At 40.9% G+C, this 18,299-nt stretch overlaps 1 protein-coding gene across 1 annotated transcript; it reads right to left on the bottom strand.

Annotated features, from left to right (window-relative positions):
• Positions 1–1,621: 1,621 nt before the first annotated feature.
• Positions 1,622–17,534, bottom strand: ndufc1 (NADH:ubiquinone oxidoreductase subunit C1). The gene is made up of 4 exons (XM_067972314.1): positions 17,381–17,534; positions 12,479–12,582; positions 8,455–8,539; positions 1,622–1,789 (listed from the first exon to the last, which is right to left on the bottom strand). The coding sequence occupies exons 1-3, from the start codon at positions 17,424–17,426 to the stop codon at positions 8,480–8,482; spliced, it is 210 nt and encodes a 69-aa protein (XP_067828415.1). The 5' UTR covers positions 17,427–17,534; the 3' UTR covers positions 1,622–1,789; positions 8,455–8,479.
• Between the last annotated feature and the right edge of the window lie 765 nt (positions 17,535–18,299).

Here is an 18,299-nt window from a genome sequence, read left to right as displayed (position 1 = left end):
GCTACAATTATTCTCAGTTTGAACTAAAATCTTATGGATATAGCAGATTCAGTTTTAAAATGTACAATACAACATTTAAACCTAGAGGCCTGAAACCATGTCAAGTCCTGCTTCCAAGAGGGAAAAAAGAGGCTGGCATGTTCCCCCAGTAACAACTGATCTCCAAGATCCAAGTATAAAGAATTTTTTGAAATCCTGCTAGTGTCTCTTAAAGGCTAAGCGGATAAATGCACCACTCAGGGCACTGAGGCATAAGAAAATCCTCTGGTTTGTGTTGAGTCAGGTAATCTGGACTATGGTAATGGTAGTGGTGCTACAGTTGGTCTGCGCCCCTTGCCTAACAAGAGGAAAGATCAGACATGGTGTGGGCGTCACAGGATGATGGGATTGGGCTTACTTTTGGTACCCTCCGTGGTAAAATAGTTCACCACAACTCACCATCCAGATTCACACATTAGTAGCCATTTGGGTAAGGTAACCAAAGGCTGCTAACAACCACAAAATCATATCCCACTATGAAGTATAGTGTAAATAGACCCATTCAAGTCTTTTTGCATTTTCAAGATTTTTTTGTGAATTTTTGTCATCCTTACAGTAAGAAATAGAACATTTTTCAAGCAATTCCAGATTAGGTACAGTACAGCAGGATAAAGTAAACTGTACCTCCAGAATAAATCCCTGGTTTGACTTAATCTGATTTTAACTCCTAAGTCAGCCAGGGTGCCATTACAAGCACCAAAAGTGATCTCAGTCTGCTTGGGTTAAGGATGATGCGTGAGAAAACTGATCAGGGTTACCACTCCTGATCATTATCCAGTGATTCCTGTCTGAAGATGTGCATGTGTAGGCGGCAGACGAGGGCCGTATTGGGCTTCGCTATCATCCTGTATTAAATACCCTGCCACTACTCACTGGTGGCAATTTTCAACTTTGCTGTCTAGACACTAACCTGGCAGAGAAGATCCCGCCCATTGATCAACGGGATGTATATAGGGTGGGTTCCGCTCTGCTCGGTTAGTGTCCAGGTGACACTGTTGAAAATTATCTCCACTGTCTTGTCTCAGACGTGAAGAATGTCCAATTGAGCGAGGTATTAGAAGAGATAAAATACATGATGCTTGACAAATGTATTATCATTTTCTGCCTGGAAACCCAGGAGGAGTGTACTGGAGATGCTGCAGCACAAAGTTGTATAATGTCAGCTCAACTCATATAAGAGTCCCTGATTTCAGCCAGGTTCGCTTGGAACAAGGAATTTAAATTTTAAAAAGACATGGCAGCAGCCAGTTCATATTGGGAACAAAATGCAAACAGGTCACCTTCCCTGCTTGATTGTGCAATGTGCATCATGTAGGGGAGAGGAAGGAGATTAAGAATTATGGGGGAAAAATTACAAAATGGAGAAGAAAAAATATTAGGAGCCCAAGGGCAACATGTACCTACAAAATAGGTTTAAATTATAAAAATGATCAGTGAATGAGATCTCCCCTTATATTTATTATTTACCACAGGAACATTTCATTTAACAACAGATGGCTCCTTCCACAATTTTCATAATAGTTCTTACAATGTTGACATTTTGTGAGGAATAGGACAAACAAACACAGACCTTTTCTCTTCATTTATTCTAGAATAAATCTGTTTTTATTAATGACAAGTCAAAAGAATCACAAACATCAATCCAAGCTGTTCTGTTTGTTGGATAGTTTCGTCCTCCTGCAGCTTCATATCATGTTCTACCAGTCTCTGTTCTACCACGTGCATTCCTTCAAATAATTATTTCTATAAACTGCAGAGAGAAAAAAAGCAGTTTATAATGTAGCCTTTTTTAAAAAAAAGAACTCTTCTCCCAAGGACCCAGTGGGTAAATGACCACGTGGTCTAGTATTGACCTATATCAGCCAACAAAGTCCCAGGTCCCATCCCTGTTCTGCATTAAGTTCTCAGGGAAATCACCTCTATTTTGTGGTTCATTGTAAGACAGTCAGAGACATTAAAGCCTTTCTGTGCAATATCAAACTAAAACAGTGGGGGGGGGGGGGGAGTTAATGATTGTGCATATTTTAAACAAGGACAAGATTAGGTTTTGCTCTTGTCCCATGGTAAATAGCCTACCAACATTCATTATCCAGACTCAATCATGACCCCATAGGCAAGGTACTGGAGGACTTCTGGCACACAGCTATAATCCAACATAAGTCACATTCTTCAGGAGAAAATTGGGCCAAAGGAGAAAATTGGGCCAAAGGAGGAAAAAAACAGGGCCAGGATATTCACAAAATACTGTGAATGAGGATGAAGGCGGCCATTGGGTCTGTCTCAATTCATCCAACAACATCTTGCATTTGTATAGTGTCTTTAACATAGTAAAACATCCCAAGGTGCTTCACAGGAGCGTAATAAGACAAAAATTGACACTGAGCCAAAGAAAGAGACATTAGGTTTAAAATAGTTATGGAAAAGGATATGGACCACTCTAAAGTATAAATTATCAATTGGAAGAGGGCCAATTTCAGTGGGATGAGAACAGATCTGGCCCAGGTAAATTGGAATCAAAGATTGGCAGGCAAAGCTGTAATTGAACAATGGGCAGCCTTTAAAGAGGAGATGGTTCGGGTACAGTCTAGGCACATTCCCAAAAGGCAGAAAGGTAGGGCAACTAAAGCCAGAGCTCCATGGATGACAAAAGAGACAATGAGTAAGATGAAACGGAAAAAAGGGGCATATGACAGATCTCAGGTTGATAATGCAAGTGAGAACCAGGCAGAATATAGAAACTTCAGAGGGAAAGTGAAAAAGGAAATAAGACGGGCAAAGACGGAGTATGAGAATAGACTGGCAGCCAACATAAAAGGGAATCCAAAAGTCTTCTACAGGCATGTAAACAGTAAACAGGTAGTAAGAGGAGGGGTGGGGCCGATCAGGGACCATAAAGGAGAACTACTCATGGATGCAGAGGGGCTGGCCGAGGTACTAAACCAGTACTTTGCATCTGTCTTTATCAAAGAAGAAGATGCTGCCAGAGTCTCAGTAAAGGAAGATATAGTTGAGATACTGGATGGGCTAAAAATTGATAAAGAAGAGGCACTAGAAAAGCTAGCTGTACTTGAAGTAGATAAGTCACCCAGTCCAGATGGGATGCATCCTAGGTTGCTGAGGGAATTAAGGGTAGAAATTGCAGAGGTACTGGCCATAATCTTCCAATCATCCTTAGATACAGGGGTGGTGCCAGAGGACTGGAGAATTGCAAATAAGAACATAAGAAATAGGAGCAGGAGTAGGCCAATCGGCCCTTCGAGCCTGCTCCGCCATTTAATAAGATCATGGCTGATCTGATCCTAACCTCAAATCTAAATTCATGTCCAATTTCCTGCCCGCTCCCCGTAACCCCTAATTCCCTTTACTTCTAGGAAACTGTCTATTTCTGTTTTAAATTTATTCAATGATGTAGCTTCCACAGCTTCCTGGGGCAGCAAATTCCACAGACCCACCACCCTCTGAGTGAAGAAGTTTCCCCTCATCTCAGTTTTGAAGGAGCAGCCCCTTATTCTAAGATTATGCCCCCTAGTTCTAGTTTCACCCATCCTTGGGAACATCCTTACCGCATCCACCCGATCAAGCCCCTTCACAATCTTATATGTTTCAATAAGATCGCCTCTCATTCTTCTGAACTCCAATGAGTAGAGTCCCAATCTACTCAACCTCTCATATGTCCGCCCCCTCATCCCCGGGATTAACCGAGTGAACCTTCTTTGTACTGCCTCGAGAGCAAGTATGTCTTTTCTTAAGTATGGACGCCAAAACTGTATGCAGTATTCCAGGTGCGGTCTCACCAATACCTTATATAATTGCAGCAATACCTCTCTGTTTTTAAACTCTATCCCCCTAGCAATAAGCGCCAACATTCCATTGGCCTTCTTGATCACCTGCTGCACCTGCAAACTAACTTTTTGATTTTCTTGCACTAGGACCCCAAGATCCCTTTGTACTGCAGTACTTTCCAGTCTCTTGCCATCGAGATAATAACTTGCTCTTTGATTTTTCCTGCCAAAGTGCATAACCTCACATTTTCCAATATTGTACTACATCTGCCAAATCTCCGCTCACTCACCCAACCTGTCTATATCCCCTTGTAGGATTTTTTATGTCCTCCTCACTCTCTACTTTCCCTCCCATCTTTGTATCATCTGCACATCTGCAAACTTTGATATGTTACACTCGGTCCCCTCCTCCAAATCGTTAATATAAATTGTGAAGAGTTGGGGACCCAGCACCGACCCCTGCGGAACACCACTGGATACTGGTTGCCAGTCCGAGAATGAACCATTTATCCCAACTCTCTGCTTCCTGTTAGATAACCAATCCTCCACCCATGCCAGAATATTACCCCCAATCCAGTGATTCTTTATCTTGAGCAATAATCTTTTATGTGGCACCTTGTCGAATGCCTTCTGGAGGTCTAAATACACTACGTCCACTGGTTCCCCTTTATCCACCCTGTACGTTATGTCCTCAAAGAACTCAAGCAAATTTGTCAGACATGACTTCCCCTTTGTAAAGCCATGCTGACTTTGTCCTATTAAATTATGTTTATCCAAATGTTCCGCTACTGTCTCCTTGATAATAGACTCCAAAATTTTACCCACCACAGATGTTAGGCTAACTGGTCTATAATTTCCAGCCTTCTGCCTACTACCCTTTTTAAATAAGGGTGTTACATTAGCAGTTTTCCAATCTGCCGGGACCTTTGCCGAGTCCAGAGAATTTTGGAAAATTATTACCAAAGCATCCACAATCCCTACTGCCACTTCCCTCAAGACCCTCGGATGTAAGCCATCAGGTCCAGGGGATTTATCCGCCTTGAGTCCCATTAATTTACTGAGTACCAATTCCTTAGTGATTTTAATCGTATTTAGCTCCTCCCCCCGCTAGAGCCCCCTGTTTGTCCAGTGTTGGGATATTCTTAGTGTCCTCTACCGTAAAGACTGAAACAAAATATTTGTTCAGCATTTTTGCCATCTCCATGTTTCCCACCATTAATTTCCCGGTCTCATCCTCTAAGGGACCTACATTTGCATTAGCCACCCTTTTTCTTTTTATATAACTATAGAATCTCTTGCTATCTGTTTTTATATTTTTTGCTAATTTATTTTCATAATCTATCTTCCCTTTCTTAATCAATCCTTTAGTTACTTTTTGCTGTCTTTTGAAGACTTCCCAATCTTCTATCCTCCCACTAAGTTTGGCTACCTTATGTCCTTGTTTTTAGTCAGATACTATCCTTAATTTCTTTACTTAGCCACGGATGGCTGTCATTTCTTTTACACCCTTTTTTCCTCAGTGGAATATATATTTTTTGAAAGTTGTAAAATAACTCCTTAAATGAACACCACTGCTCATGTACTGTCTTACCCTTTAATCTATTTTCCCAGTCCACTTTGATCAATTCCGCTCTCATACCATCATAGTCTCCTTTATTCAAGCTCAGTACGCTTGTTTGAGAACCAACCTTCTCACCCTCTAATTGGATATGGAATGTAACCATGTTATGGTCACTCATTCCAAGGGGATCTTTAACTAGGACATTATTAATTAATCCTGGCTCATTACACAGGACCAGGTCCAAGGTTGCCTGCCCCCTTGTAGGATCAGTTACATACTGCTCAAGAAATCCATCCCTAATACACTCAATAAACTCTTCCTCAAGGTTGCCCTGCCCAATTTGATTTGTCCAGTTAATATGATAGTTAAAATCCCCCATAATTATAGCTGTTCCCTTATTACATGCCCCGACTATTTTCTGATTAATACTATAAATGTCACACCTTTGTTCAAAAAAAGGTGTAAGGATACACAGAGCAACTATAGGCCAGTCAGTTTAACCTCAGTGGTGGGGAAACTTTCAGAAACGATAATCCGGGACAGAATTAACAGTCACTTGGATGAGTGTGGATTGATTAGGGAAAGCCAGCGTGGATTTGTTAAACGCAAATCGTGTTTAACAAACCTGATAAGAGTTTTCGGTTAAGGTAACAAAGAGGGTAGATGAGGGCAATGCAGTTGATGTGGTGTATATAGACTTACAAAAAGCGTTTGATAAAGTGCCACATGATAGGCTTATCATCAAGATTGTGGCCCATGGAATAAAGGGGGCAGTAGCAACAGGGATACAGAATTGGCTAAGTGGCAGGAAACAGAGAGTAGTGGTGAACAGTTGTTTTTCAGACTGGAGGGAGGTGTACAGTGGTGTTCCCCAGGGGTCGGTGCTTGGACCACTGCTTTTCTTGATATATATTAATGACTTGGACTTGGGTGTACAGGGCACAATTTCAAAATTTGCAGATGACACAAAACTTGGAAGGGTAGTAAACAGTGAGGAGGATAGAGATAGACTTCAAGAGGATATAGACAGGCTGGTGGCATGGGTGGACACATGGCAGATAAAATTTAACACAGAAAAATGCAAAGTGATGCATTTTGGTAGGAAGAACAAGGAGAGGCAATATAAACTAGAGGCCACAACTCTAAAACGGATAGAGGAACAGAGAGACCTGGGAGTATATGTGCACAAATTATTGAAGGTGGCAGGGCAGGTTGAGAAAGCTGTTAAAAAAGCAAACGGGATCCTGGGCTTTATAAATAGAGGCATAGAGTACAAAAGTATGGAAGTCGTGATGAACTTTTATAAAACACTGGTTCAACCACAACTGGAGTATTGTATCCAGTTCTGGGCAGCGTACTTGAGGAAAGATGTGAAGGCCTTAGAGAGGGTGCAGAAGAGATTTACTAGAATGATTCCAGGGATGAGGGGCTTTAGTTATGTGGATAGACTGGAGAAGCTGGGGTTGTTCTCCTTGGAACAGAGACGGTTGCAAGGAGATTTGATAGAGGTATTCAAAATCATGAAGGGTCTAGACAGAGTAGATAGAGAGAAACTGTTCCCAATGGCGGAAGGATCAAGAACTAGAGGACATAGATATAAGGTGATTGGCAAAAGAACCAAAGGTGAAGAAAAACTTTTTTACACAGCGAATGGTTAGGATCTGGAATGCACTGCCCAAGGAGGTGGTGGAGGCAGCTTCAATCTTGGCCTTCAAAAGGGAACTGGATAAGTACTTGAAAGGAAAAAATGTGCAGAGCTACAGGGATAGGGCGGGGGAGAGGGACTAGCTGGATTGCTCTTGCATAGAGCCGGCATGGACTCAATGGGCCGAATGGCCTCCTTACGTACTATAACCTTTCAATGATTCTATGATTAGGACAGGTGACCAAAAGCTTGTCAAAGAGGTAGGTTTTAAGGAGGGTCTTAAAGGAGAGAGGGGTGGAGAGATTTTTGGAGGGGGGCGGGTGGGGGGTGAATTCTAGAGCTTAGGGCCTAGACAGCTGATGGAGTGCCAATGATGGAGTGAGGAAGTGGAAGATGGACAAGCAAACAGAATTGGAGGAGCGCAGAAATCGCGGAGTGTTATAGGGCTGGAGGAGGTCACAGAGGTAGGGAGGGGCGAGGCCATGGAGGGATTTGAACACAAAGATGTTAATTTTAAAATGGAGGTGTACAGGGACCAGGAGCCAACGTAAGGTCAGCGAGCACAGGGGTGATGGTTGAACGGAACTTGGTACAAGTTAGGAAACAGTCAGCTGAGTTTTTGATGCGCTTAAGTTTATGGAGGGTGGAAGATAGGAGGCTGGCCAGGAGACCGTTGGTATAGTTGAGTCTGGAGGTAACAAAAGCATGGATGAGGGTTCCAGCAGATGAGCTGAGGCAGGGGAAGAGATGGGCGATATTACAGAGATGGAGGTAGGCGTTCTAGGTGATGGCGAGGCTATGGGGTTGGAAACTCAGCTCAGGGTCAAGTAGGACACAGAGGTTGCAAACAATCTGGTTCAGCCTGAGACAACAGCCAGGGAGGGGGGGTGGAATCTGTGGCTGGGGAACGGAAAGACCATGCAGTCCCGCACTGCTGCATCTAACCAATTATTAAGTGATTCCAGCATTTTTGCCTCCTTTATACTATCTGGAAGTCCATCCTTTGAAGAACTTCCTGACATCAGTCCTAAAGCTACCTTTTATTAGTTTGAAGCTGTGTCCCCTTAACCTCCTCTCAATTAAATTGATAGTCGTATTCCAGAATTACATTTTCCCTAATTATCTTGCATACCTCTAGGGGATCACCTCCTTCCCAGCCTATCCTCATAACTCAGATCCCTGACATTAGGAATCAGTCTTGTGGCTCTTCTCCAGCACTTGAATGCCTTCCTGATTTCTCAGCAATCAGAACTGGACACAGTACTCAAGGTACGGTCTGTCAGTGCATTGTACAGTTTGATCATGACTTCCTCAAATAAAAGATATCTTTGAGCAATTTCTTAAACAATGACAATATGTAGCAAATTCTTTGCTGTAATATTCTAATTATAAACATAATTAATAACACATGAAACATTTGTACTCACCTTACATAGATTGACAGCTGATTAGTTACTGGATTCCATGATGTTTGTTGTATTCTTGGACATCATCATCATGCTGCTTGAAGAGCTGAACATTTAACAGAATGAATGCACAACAAACACAAAAGTCTACCTGTAATACATTTTATATATGTATGTATCATCCACAAATTAATAAACCAGCAGTTATAGGGTGCCATAAACAAGCTTTACTTTCTGTAAACACCCAATTGCACTTTCAGCTGTCAGTTTAGATCACAAACTCCCCAGGTGACTCTGAGTAAATGCACCACATGATATGACACTGAGGCACATGGAGCAGAAAGGTTCCAGCTTCAAACTCTGGTCTGTATGGTTAGTCAAGCTCTGCTAGGGCAGTATAATTTGCTTCAATGCTCCTGGACTAGAGAGGGAAAAAGAAAGGCAGATTCCCATTTCTTATCACTATCCAGTAGTCCCTGCTGGACAGGGTTGCTGCCCATAGGACCATGAGTTACAACTCTCTGTGAATTACAGCTTTTAAAGAAGGAGGTGGACAGAGAGAAAAAGAGAAAGAAAAAAATTACACCTGAAATAGGAAAAAGAAACATCAGCACCTCAAACAAAAATAGTAAATACTGCCATCTCAGATACATTAGTTTTTAGATCTCTGGGTCAGGAGAGTTGGGAAAGAAATCAGGTGGGTTTCCAGCTCACTGTCCAGTAACTCTTGCTGGAAAGTGTGCAGAGGTGAGATTAAGATTGGGCTCAGTTTAGCTAACACCCCCCCTCCTCTTTCCAATACTTACACATGAACGATGGCCACTGGGTGTGTGTGGAACTATACCCTAGCACGAGTCACTGAATATACCGTGGGGAGGGAGCATATACATGACATTGTGGTGTCTTACGGTAGTGCTGCTTTGCATAATGAGTTTCTTATCTTATGCAGGGCATACATGGGGGTGGGGGAAGAGAAGAGAAAGAGATGAGAAAACTTGACAGTAAATACTAAATGCAGGACAATTCAAATTGGCAGGTCAGATAATGGTGCAGGCTGCAGTGATCCTAAATAATATTTCTATATTTTTGTCCTAACAGTAAAAATGTTAGACTATCAATAGTCCTGTTAAAAAAAAAATCAGCTGAGCAGTAATCCCTCTTTGTAGTATATCACAATGCTGGTCACCATCTTATATAACAGGAGTATATCTAAACTAAAAATGATTTCAAACAGTTGGGATGTGTGTATGAAAGTTCCCTTTCTCTGTAGCAAAGCTAGTCTAGTGCATGTAGCTGGTTATATGCGATCAGCCAGCATCAATTTATTCAATGCGAGGGTCTGACCTAAATGTATTTTTTGTAGTTGTTTTATATCCACAATTGTCTAGCCAGAACACAGCCCATTGTCTGTTTACATGGGATCATCCATAGGGTTACTTTTGTGAATTCATCTAAGGGATTGCTGTTTAAAAATGTAATTTCCTCAATTACTGGAGAATAAAAACCAGTCTTGCTGGGAGGAAATGACTACTACTGAGAGCAGACAGGATTCCTAGATCATTAACTCGCTGTTTACTGTGATGAGAGTCTGCTTGGATTCCGTTTGTTAAAGACAATCTTTAAAGAGGTAAAGACACCTTTATGATAGAGAGACTTCTCTGTGGTCTTCAGTCTTCTATTTGCATGAAAGGGGCAATAAAGTTCCATAAGAATCATCTTACGTGTGTGTGACAGAAACAGAGCTTCATCATATGTCAAAACAGGAAATTTTATTTTTATATAACTTTAGAAAGACAGGGTAAATGTTTTTTTTTTAAATTAGCATCAATCAGCAGTATGTCTAAGGGGACCATACTGTGTTGGTAGTATGAGAACCACAATGGTATTTGAACCATGCCCCAGGGGCTTTCAGACTTGAGCTAAATCAAATTACTGATTCTTTAAAGGAGTGTGCATCTTTTATTTGTAGATTCCAATCAAATGTATGATTTTGATTGCTGACAGGTGTCTAAGAGTGTGAGCTTACAGGCAATGTGTAGTACTGCTGATTAATATGAAATGCATGTATCTTCTACCAGAATTTGATTGATTGACTGGTTTTTATTTAGAGTTCTGGTGAGCTAGAAATATATATTGCAGTCTTGCCTCAACATTTTTTTGATGTGTCTAAAGTGACAGCTGGACTCTGCAGGAATATCACCTCAATCATAGACTTCACAATCTGATGTTTGTATATCAAAGACTAGCTTTTCTCCAACTTACAGATCATTACTGTGTAAGTTTTGAAAAAGATTTGAAATTCCTGTGGACAAGTCAGTCTATATTATTTTATAAGTATGTGTGCAATCAGTAACTTGCTCTGCTTCTGTGCCATTATTTTATTTGTAAATAAATCTATTAGTTTTAAACATAATAGTCTGATAGTATGGTATTAAGCAACTTTTGGAGTCCCCACGTCCATGTGTTGTGAATCGCATGTGGCCTCTGGTGCATTACACCATAATAAAAGGATAATTGTTAATCCTGTGGCACGTTATCTCATTCATGGCATGCATAATGTGCAAATTCCACCAAGAAAGACTAAAGTTACTTAGGGAAACCACCCTTTTTGAAAAAATACAAGTTGAGAAAGCCTGAATCAAATAGTATATATTATCAGTGGTTGTGTGTTTCCGAGAACTTGCTGAGAGGAGCTGCAAGAACTTTGGCTGCTGTCTTTTTAACCAAGGAATCCAGCTATATATAATGTAAGTCTAATTACTATGCTGCATTTATCTCGCCTATATTTTTGTTTGTGTGTTATTTTACCCATAAATAAATCTAAGCAAATAGTTTTAACCTGTACACAGTGGTCTAGCGATGTGGTATTTTCCACATTCCCTGGTGACCAGGCAACCATGTATTCTACAGTAAGCAATTTACTGCAATTTGTGGTTAATTGTTAAATAAAGACACAGGTTTGGATTCATTAGTGGCACGAGCTGCTTATGGAAAAGATTGCCCACCTGTAAACAGAAGAAGGCTGGTGGAAAAATGTACCATCGGAAGATGAATGTTATTAGGTACAAAGCTAAAGTTGTTCCATTCTCCAGCTTTGTCATTCCTCACCTCAACAAGCAAAAATAATAGAAAAGATAAATCTGAGTCAGTGTTACAGTCATTAGCATACTCCTAATTATTATATAAGTTAATTTCAGAACAAATTAACAACTCATTTGAACTAACATATTTACTGTTAGGTACTACATAGAATAACGGATAGCCGGGAGTAACATTAAGTCTACAGCCTCAAGCGGGAGTTTAGGTTACAATGATTAATTCTTCAGGCCTTGTCATCAGTTTAAATCACCTGAATCATTTGATAGGATTATATCCTTAAATATATCCGCTAGCTGTTCAAATAAGATAATTTGTATTTTTTAAAAAAAATCAAGGTGAGGAATAGAACAATTTCAACTTTGTACCCAATAATACATACAGGACAGTGAATATTACTGTAATACACTATAAAAATGAATGGTAAAGGAAGGAGGTGAAAGATATGAATTAAACAATATATAATTGTGGGAGCAACAGACAAACCCCAGCCAAAAAGTCTAGTCAACTTGAACATGGGAATGAACAGACATTACCCAGCTTCATTTGAAAAGAACTGAACAGTCTTGTTTACATTATGTAAAATTACAGTTGGCCGGCAGTACTGTGTTTCTGACTGTAATAATCTCAGTTTGACAACGGCATAAATCACTGAAACAAAAAGTGAGAACTTCTAGATTTATGTGTAAAAATATTGGGTGTGAGAGAGGAGAAAATGTGTGAAAATCAACAAATAAAAAAGTTGGTCAATTTTTTTTCCAAAAGGGCTATTGACAAGTTCTGCTTGTCTCACAAGCTGGAAAATATTTTTCCCAACTTGCCACACAATTGTAATGCCATCTGTTTACTTTTGAGTTTAACACATTATTCAGGCTATTACGCAAAGGCGAAGTTCCAACGTTGTTGACCCTGTGTTTTTTTCTTCAGATGTTTTCACAGAACTACTTACCAGAGCCCATAATGCTACCGTGCTTCCAAATGCTAGACCGACTCTCAGCCAATTGGGATTCGTGTAGTCAGGTTTTCTTGCAGTGAAAGCAGAACGAGTCAGCACTGAAAGCAGAAAACATGCTTGCTTATTAAATAGCCAAACCATTCCCAGTGCAACTTTCTGTTCATTTACAAAGAAATAGAGCTCTTCCAAAATTATACTTGAGCTCCTTCGGTGCTTATTGTGTATTCTGGGCAGAAATTCAGGAAAAAAACTAATTAATACATTTTTTTTGCATGTAATTACATAATTTTACAATGCAACTGCAAAAATACAAGCAAAAATGTTGATATATAAAAATTGTGCAAACATGAAAAATTCTGTGGCTATATGGCAATGTTTTACCCAAGCCTACAATGTTTTTCCCAATAATATCTTTTGCATCCATCTGGGCTAGGGGAAAACAAAGTTTGCCATTTTCCCAACTTCGACTGCTATCAAGTGACCCTTGCTGGAAAGTGTACATGTGCAGACATTGGGCATGATCAGTCTTGGCTACAATGGCCTCCAAGATTGAATAGACTGACTGGTATCACAAGAAAAACATAACTGGAAAAAGGTTTGTGAAATCATAGCTCAACATGATTCAATAACTTCAGGAGAGCAATAAATGGGTGGCAGGGGAAGAAATATGTGGGTGGCAGAGGGATATAGACAGGTTAGGTGAGTGGGCAAGAAGGTGGCAGATAGAGTATAATGTGGGGAAATGTGAGGTTATTCACTTTTGTAGGAAGAATAGAATAACAGAATATTTTTTAAATTATGAGAAACTATTAAATGTTGGTGTTGAGAGAGATTTGGGTGTCCTCATACAAGAAACACAAAAAGTTAGCATGCAGGTACAGCAAGCAATAAGGAAGGCAAATGGTATGTTGGCCTTTATTGCAAGGGGGTTGGAGTACAAGAGTAAGGAACTCTTACTGCAATTGTACAGTGCTTTGGTGAGACCTCACCTGGAGTACTGTGTACAGTTTTGGTCTCCTTATCTAAGCAAGGATATACTTGCCTTTGAGGCGGTGCAATGAAATTTCATTAGATTGATTCCTGGGATGAGAGGGTTGTCCTATGAGGAGAGATTGAGTAGAATGGGCCGATACTCTCTGGAGTTTAGAAGAGTGAGAGGTGATCTCATTGAAATATACAAGATTCTGAGGGGGCTTGACAGGGTAGATGCTGAGGTTGTTTCCCATGGCTGGAGAGTCTAGAACTAGGGGGCAGAGTCTCAGGATAAGGGGTCGGCCATTTAAGACTGAGATGAGGAGGAATTTCTTCAGAGGGTTGTGAATCTTTGGAATTCTCTACCCCAGAGGGCTGTGGATGCTGAGTCATTGAATATGTTCAAGGCTGAGATAGATAGATTTTTGGACTCGAAATCAAGGGATATGGGGATCAGGCAAGAAAGTGGAGTTGTGGTCGAAGATCAGCCATGATTTTATTGAATGGTGGAGAAGGCTCAAGCTGTTTGGCCTACTCCTGCTCCTATTTCTTATGTTTTTATGTTCTTAAATGAAGCTTAAAAAGAATATTTTTGGTCCTCACTTTTTAAAATATTCCGCAGCTGGCCAGGACGTATATTAATTTATGCTCTGTAAGTGAAAGTGACTGGATAGCTCACAAGTCATGGAAATGGTTCAAGGAGATATGAACTAATATGGAGCTTTGATAGCCTTGTGCCAAACAATCTTTTTTGGTTGTTTCACTTGCAGATGTATATGGGCCTGATGGCTACTAAAGTACATATGGAAACAAGAAGCACACAAGTAAAGATTCTTTTTGAAGCTGCACTGCACTCAAAAGTGTGACAATGTTATTTGTGGGGAAAAGTCAGGTTTTAATGTGGCTCATTGTTAATGTTTTAAGCATATTTCTATTTCTTCTTACCATCTCTCTTAAAAAGTTTTCTCTTTAAAGTAGTTAGAATAAAATCATCTTTGCAATGCAATGTTGCTTCAACTCTGGAATTATTCAGACCAGCATAAACCACACTTAAATAAAGGATAAAACATGGCAAAAATACAAATTCCAATCTGATATTTTTAATCAGTACACTAGGCTGTTTGATGTGATTCTATTAATGATGTCTCAGTTATTTTGCCCTAGGGATGGAATTGTATTGCTTTCATGAAGTCAAGTCCATCTGAGAACTAACAAAACAAGTCCAGCATGTAGGATAGTGTACCACGACAGGCTAAATAGCTTAGTATTAGCATAAAAGCACGATGGGATAGTTAGCACATAATGTGAAGAAACAAAGGGTTTGCATGCAGAGTGGTATGGAGAATTAGAATCAACAATTGTAAACAATTTTACAACACCAAGTTATAGTCCAGCAATTTTATTTTAAATTCACAAGCTTTCGGAGATTTTCTCCTTCCTCAGGCAAATGTTTGCCTGAGGAAGGAGAAAATCTCCGAAAGCTTGTGAATTTAAAATAAAATTTTCTCCTTCCTCAGGCAAACATTTGCCTGAGGAAGGAGAAAATCTCCGAAAGCTTGTGAATTTAAAATAAAATTGCTGGACTATAACTTGGTGTTGTAAAATTGTTTACAATTGTCAACCCCAGTCCATCACCGGCATCTCCACATCATGACTAGAATCAACAAGGCTGAGATAAACAGAATAAGGACAGTTAGTGTGAAGTGCACTACATATAATAAGTGTGGAATGATTCAGCAGCCTTGAGGACCAGTATAGATAAAGCATTGGGGCCCCACAGCTCAGAGTTTTGTGCTGAAACAAGTCAAGTGACATCTGCCGAGTCAACATGAGTGACAGTTGCAGTTAAAGAAACAATTTCAACTGATGCGTTTCAAGAAAGGTATAAATATGTGATGAAAATCAGGTGAACTCAGCGTTAGGAAAACTTTGACTGATGAGCTCCTAGCCCCCGAAGAGTCTCCTACAGGTGAGTGTGTAGATATATAACTTGCTTGTATTACTCGTGTGCTTTTGAATAAATGTATGTCAAGTTAATCTGACTCCTGGGTTTCGAATCTTTATTCGCGGGGTATAGATCACTCTGATAACAAGGAAAATTAAATGACAGGCAGTGTTGGAACCCAATCTCAAGATTTCCTGTGTATGTGTGAAGCAATCTGCTGCTTGAGCTTGCAAACTGCCCAACAGTCCACTAGTCTTTGTCAGTTTATCAGATTTTTCTATATATCAGAGACATAGTGGGATGTGAGGTTCAGTTTTCCACTCCGTTGAATTACTGTCTCAGCTGTATCACTGTGGAGAGGTGCGAACGCGAGGGATGGCTGTTCCCAGGCCGTGCTCACACATCACAAAGTGGCCATAAGTATTTTGCGCTGAAATAGTTATCGCATCAACTGTCTGTGAACAAAACATGGTAAAAAATGTTTCACCTAAGCATCAAAGCCCCTGAAAGCAGCTCTGTCATCTTGAAATATGGTTGGTAAATATTTTCATCCACCCGTTCATATACAATGTGATAACCAAATCACACTGTAAAGCATCATGTCACTTACTCATGCTGTCATCAAGATATGACATGCAGTCCCTCATGCTCCTCAACCCTCTCCTAACTTCATAAAAAGTGGTATGCTGAATATATATTCATTAAGACAATGTTCCTTTAACTAGCCAAACCAAAATTGTGGGCCTGCATTTTATCCCATGAGCACTATATTCATCCCCAGATTTGTCTCACTATATTTTGGGGGCTGGAGCAAGTTTAAAAAAATGTTACCCTTGCCTTTGCATCTCAACTGTTAAACATAAATCCACTTCTCAGAAGAAACTCCTATCTCATGGTTCTCAGCAACATTTTGACATTGGAAAGAATGAATTTCCAGCATTCAACTTAATTCCAGAAGATATGTTTTATTTGGCTGATAGCACACATTTTGCCAAACTCAGCTTGAAAATCAGCAGTAACCTAACAATGTAAACTGCCCTGTGCCACCAAAATTATTACACGACACCAAAGCAGGTAGAAATTCTGTACTATCATTGCAACATTAATAACTGAAGTGGAATATATATCACACCCCTTCGATCCTATTTAAATATGGAAGAGTGGGCTTATAGCAGACCTTAAACAGAATTGGCAGTTTGTGGGGAGAATGGGGGTGCTGTGTTCTTTTGTGGCAGACTTGAGGAAGTACTTCAGAAAAGAATCATAAGAACATAGGAGCAGGAGTTCAGTTTCAAATATATATCCAATTCCCTTTTGAAAGTTACTATTGAATCTGTTTCCACCACCCTTTCAGGCAGTGCATTCCAGATCGTAACAACTCCCTGTCTTAAAAAAAAGTCTCCCCATCTCCCCTTTGGAAGTTATCACAGAGGTGATCTTACAAAATATAAAAAGGTATGGAAAAGACAAGACTGGAAATTGAATCAAATCGCAAGCGTGGGACAAGGGGACACAGGTTGACACTAGTAAAGGGCAAATTTAGGACCAATATCAGGAAGTTGTACAAAAAAAATAATACATGGGACAGACACCCAGATAGAGGAGTGGAGACAAAAACCGTGGGATTACTGAAGAACCAATGTTATTTTGCAATGGAGGGGGGGGGGGGGGAAGAGAAGAAAGTGGGAAACCTTAGGGTATTTATGGATGAACGAACGAAGACGGGCCGAATGACTTCCCTCATCGTCAATACCCTGTGACAATACAGTGGGGAGCCAGCCTAGATTAGGTGGTCTTGTCCCGGGGTTGGGAGGTGAGGCAAGCCGTACCCGAGAAGTTTACATTCGCACAGACTGACGCGGGCCTAGACCAGGGCCCGACCACTCTCCAATGACAATGTCACCTCGGGGGTGGGGGGCCGCACCGCCACATGTCCCCGCCTTCACCCCCGCCCGGGCCCCGCCTCATGTGTTCCTCACCTCGACAAACACTGACCGACCTCAGGAGAGCGCGAGACGCCGACATTTTATTTTTTTTTAAAAAGTGAAAACAAACTCAACGGTTCCAGCTCGAGCCTTCAACCGGCACAAGGATCCGCCGCCGGCGCAGTGTGCAGACCCGAGCAATCGATTCAGTGGGCGGGGATTCCGCCTGCCACTCAGCCGTGTCACGTGGTCATTCATCAACCAGGCTGAACCAGGGCTGTCAATCTGGGGAAATGTGAAGAGTCGAAGAGGTTGCAAAACCAGCTAAACACAGGGAGCAGTCTGTTAGATGACCTTTTTAATTATAAACCGTTCCATCGGATACAGTTTACATGACACCACCCCCCCCCCATTATCACTCGTTAACGAGCTGACTGTGTCTTTAAGGTGAGCAGGGTGAAAGCACTTAACAATTGGTTCAAATAATCAAATCATTCGGCAAGACTGTCGTATGAGGAGAGATTGGGTCGACTCGGCCTCTAGACTAGACTAGAGTTGAGAAGAATGAGAGGGGATCTCATTGAAACATATAAAATTCTGACAGGGCTAGACAGACTGGATGCAGGGAGGATGTTTCCCCTGGCTGGGGGGGTCCAGAACGAGAGGTCACAGTCTCAGGATACAGGGTAGGACATTTAGGACTGAGATGAGGAGAAATTTCTTCACTCAGAGGGTGGTGAACCTGTGGCATTCTCTACCACAGAAGGCTGTGGGGCCTAGTCACTGAATATATTTAAGGAGCTAGATAGATTTCTAGACACAAAAGGCATCAATGGGTATGGGGAGAGAGCGGGAATATGGTATTGGGATAGAGGATCAGTCATGATGATATTGAATGGCGGAGCAGGCTCGAAGGGCCGAATGGCCTACTCCTCCTCCTATTTTCTATGTTTCTATTCCTTGTACTTGGCAA

This window comes from Heptranchias perlo, chromosome 1, assembly GCF_035084215.1.
Source record: "Heptranchias perlo isolate sHepPer1 chromosome 1, sHepPer1.hap1, whole genome shotgun sequence".
Taxonomy (NCBI): domain Eukaryota; kingdom Metazoa; phylum Chordata; class Chondrichthyes; order Hexanchiformes; family Hexanchidae; genus Heptranchias; species Heptranchias perlo.
Note: the sequence above shows the minus strand (reverse complement) of the source record. Positions and strands in the feature narration are given on the sequence as shown.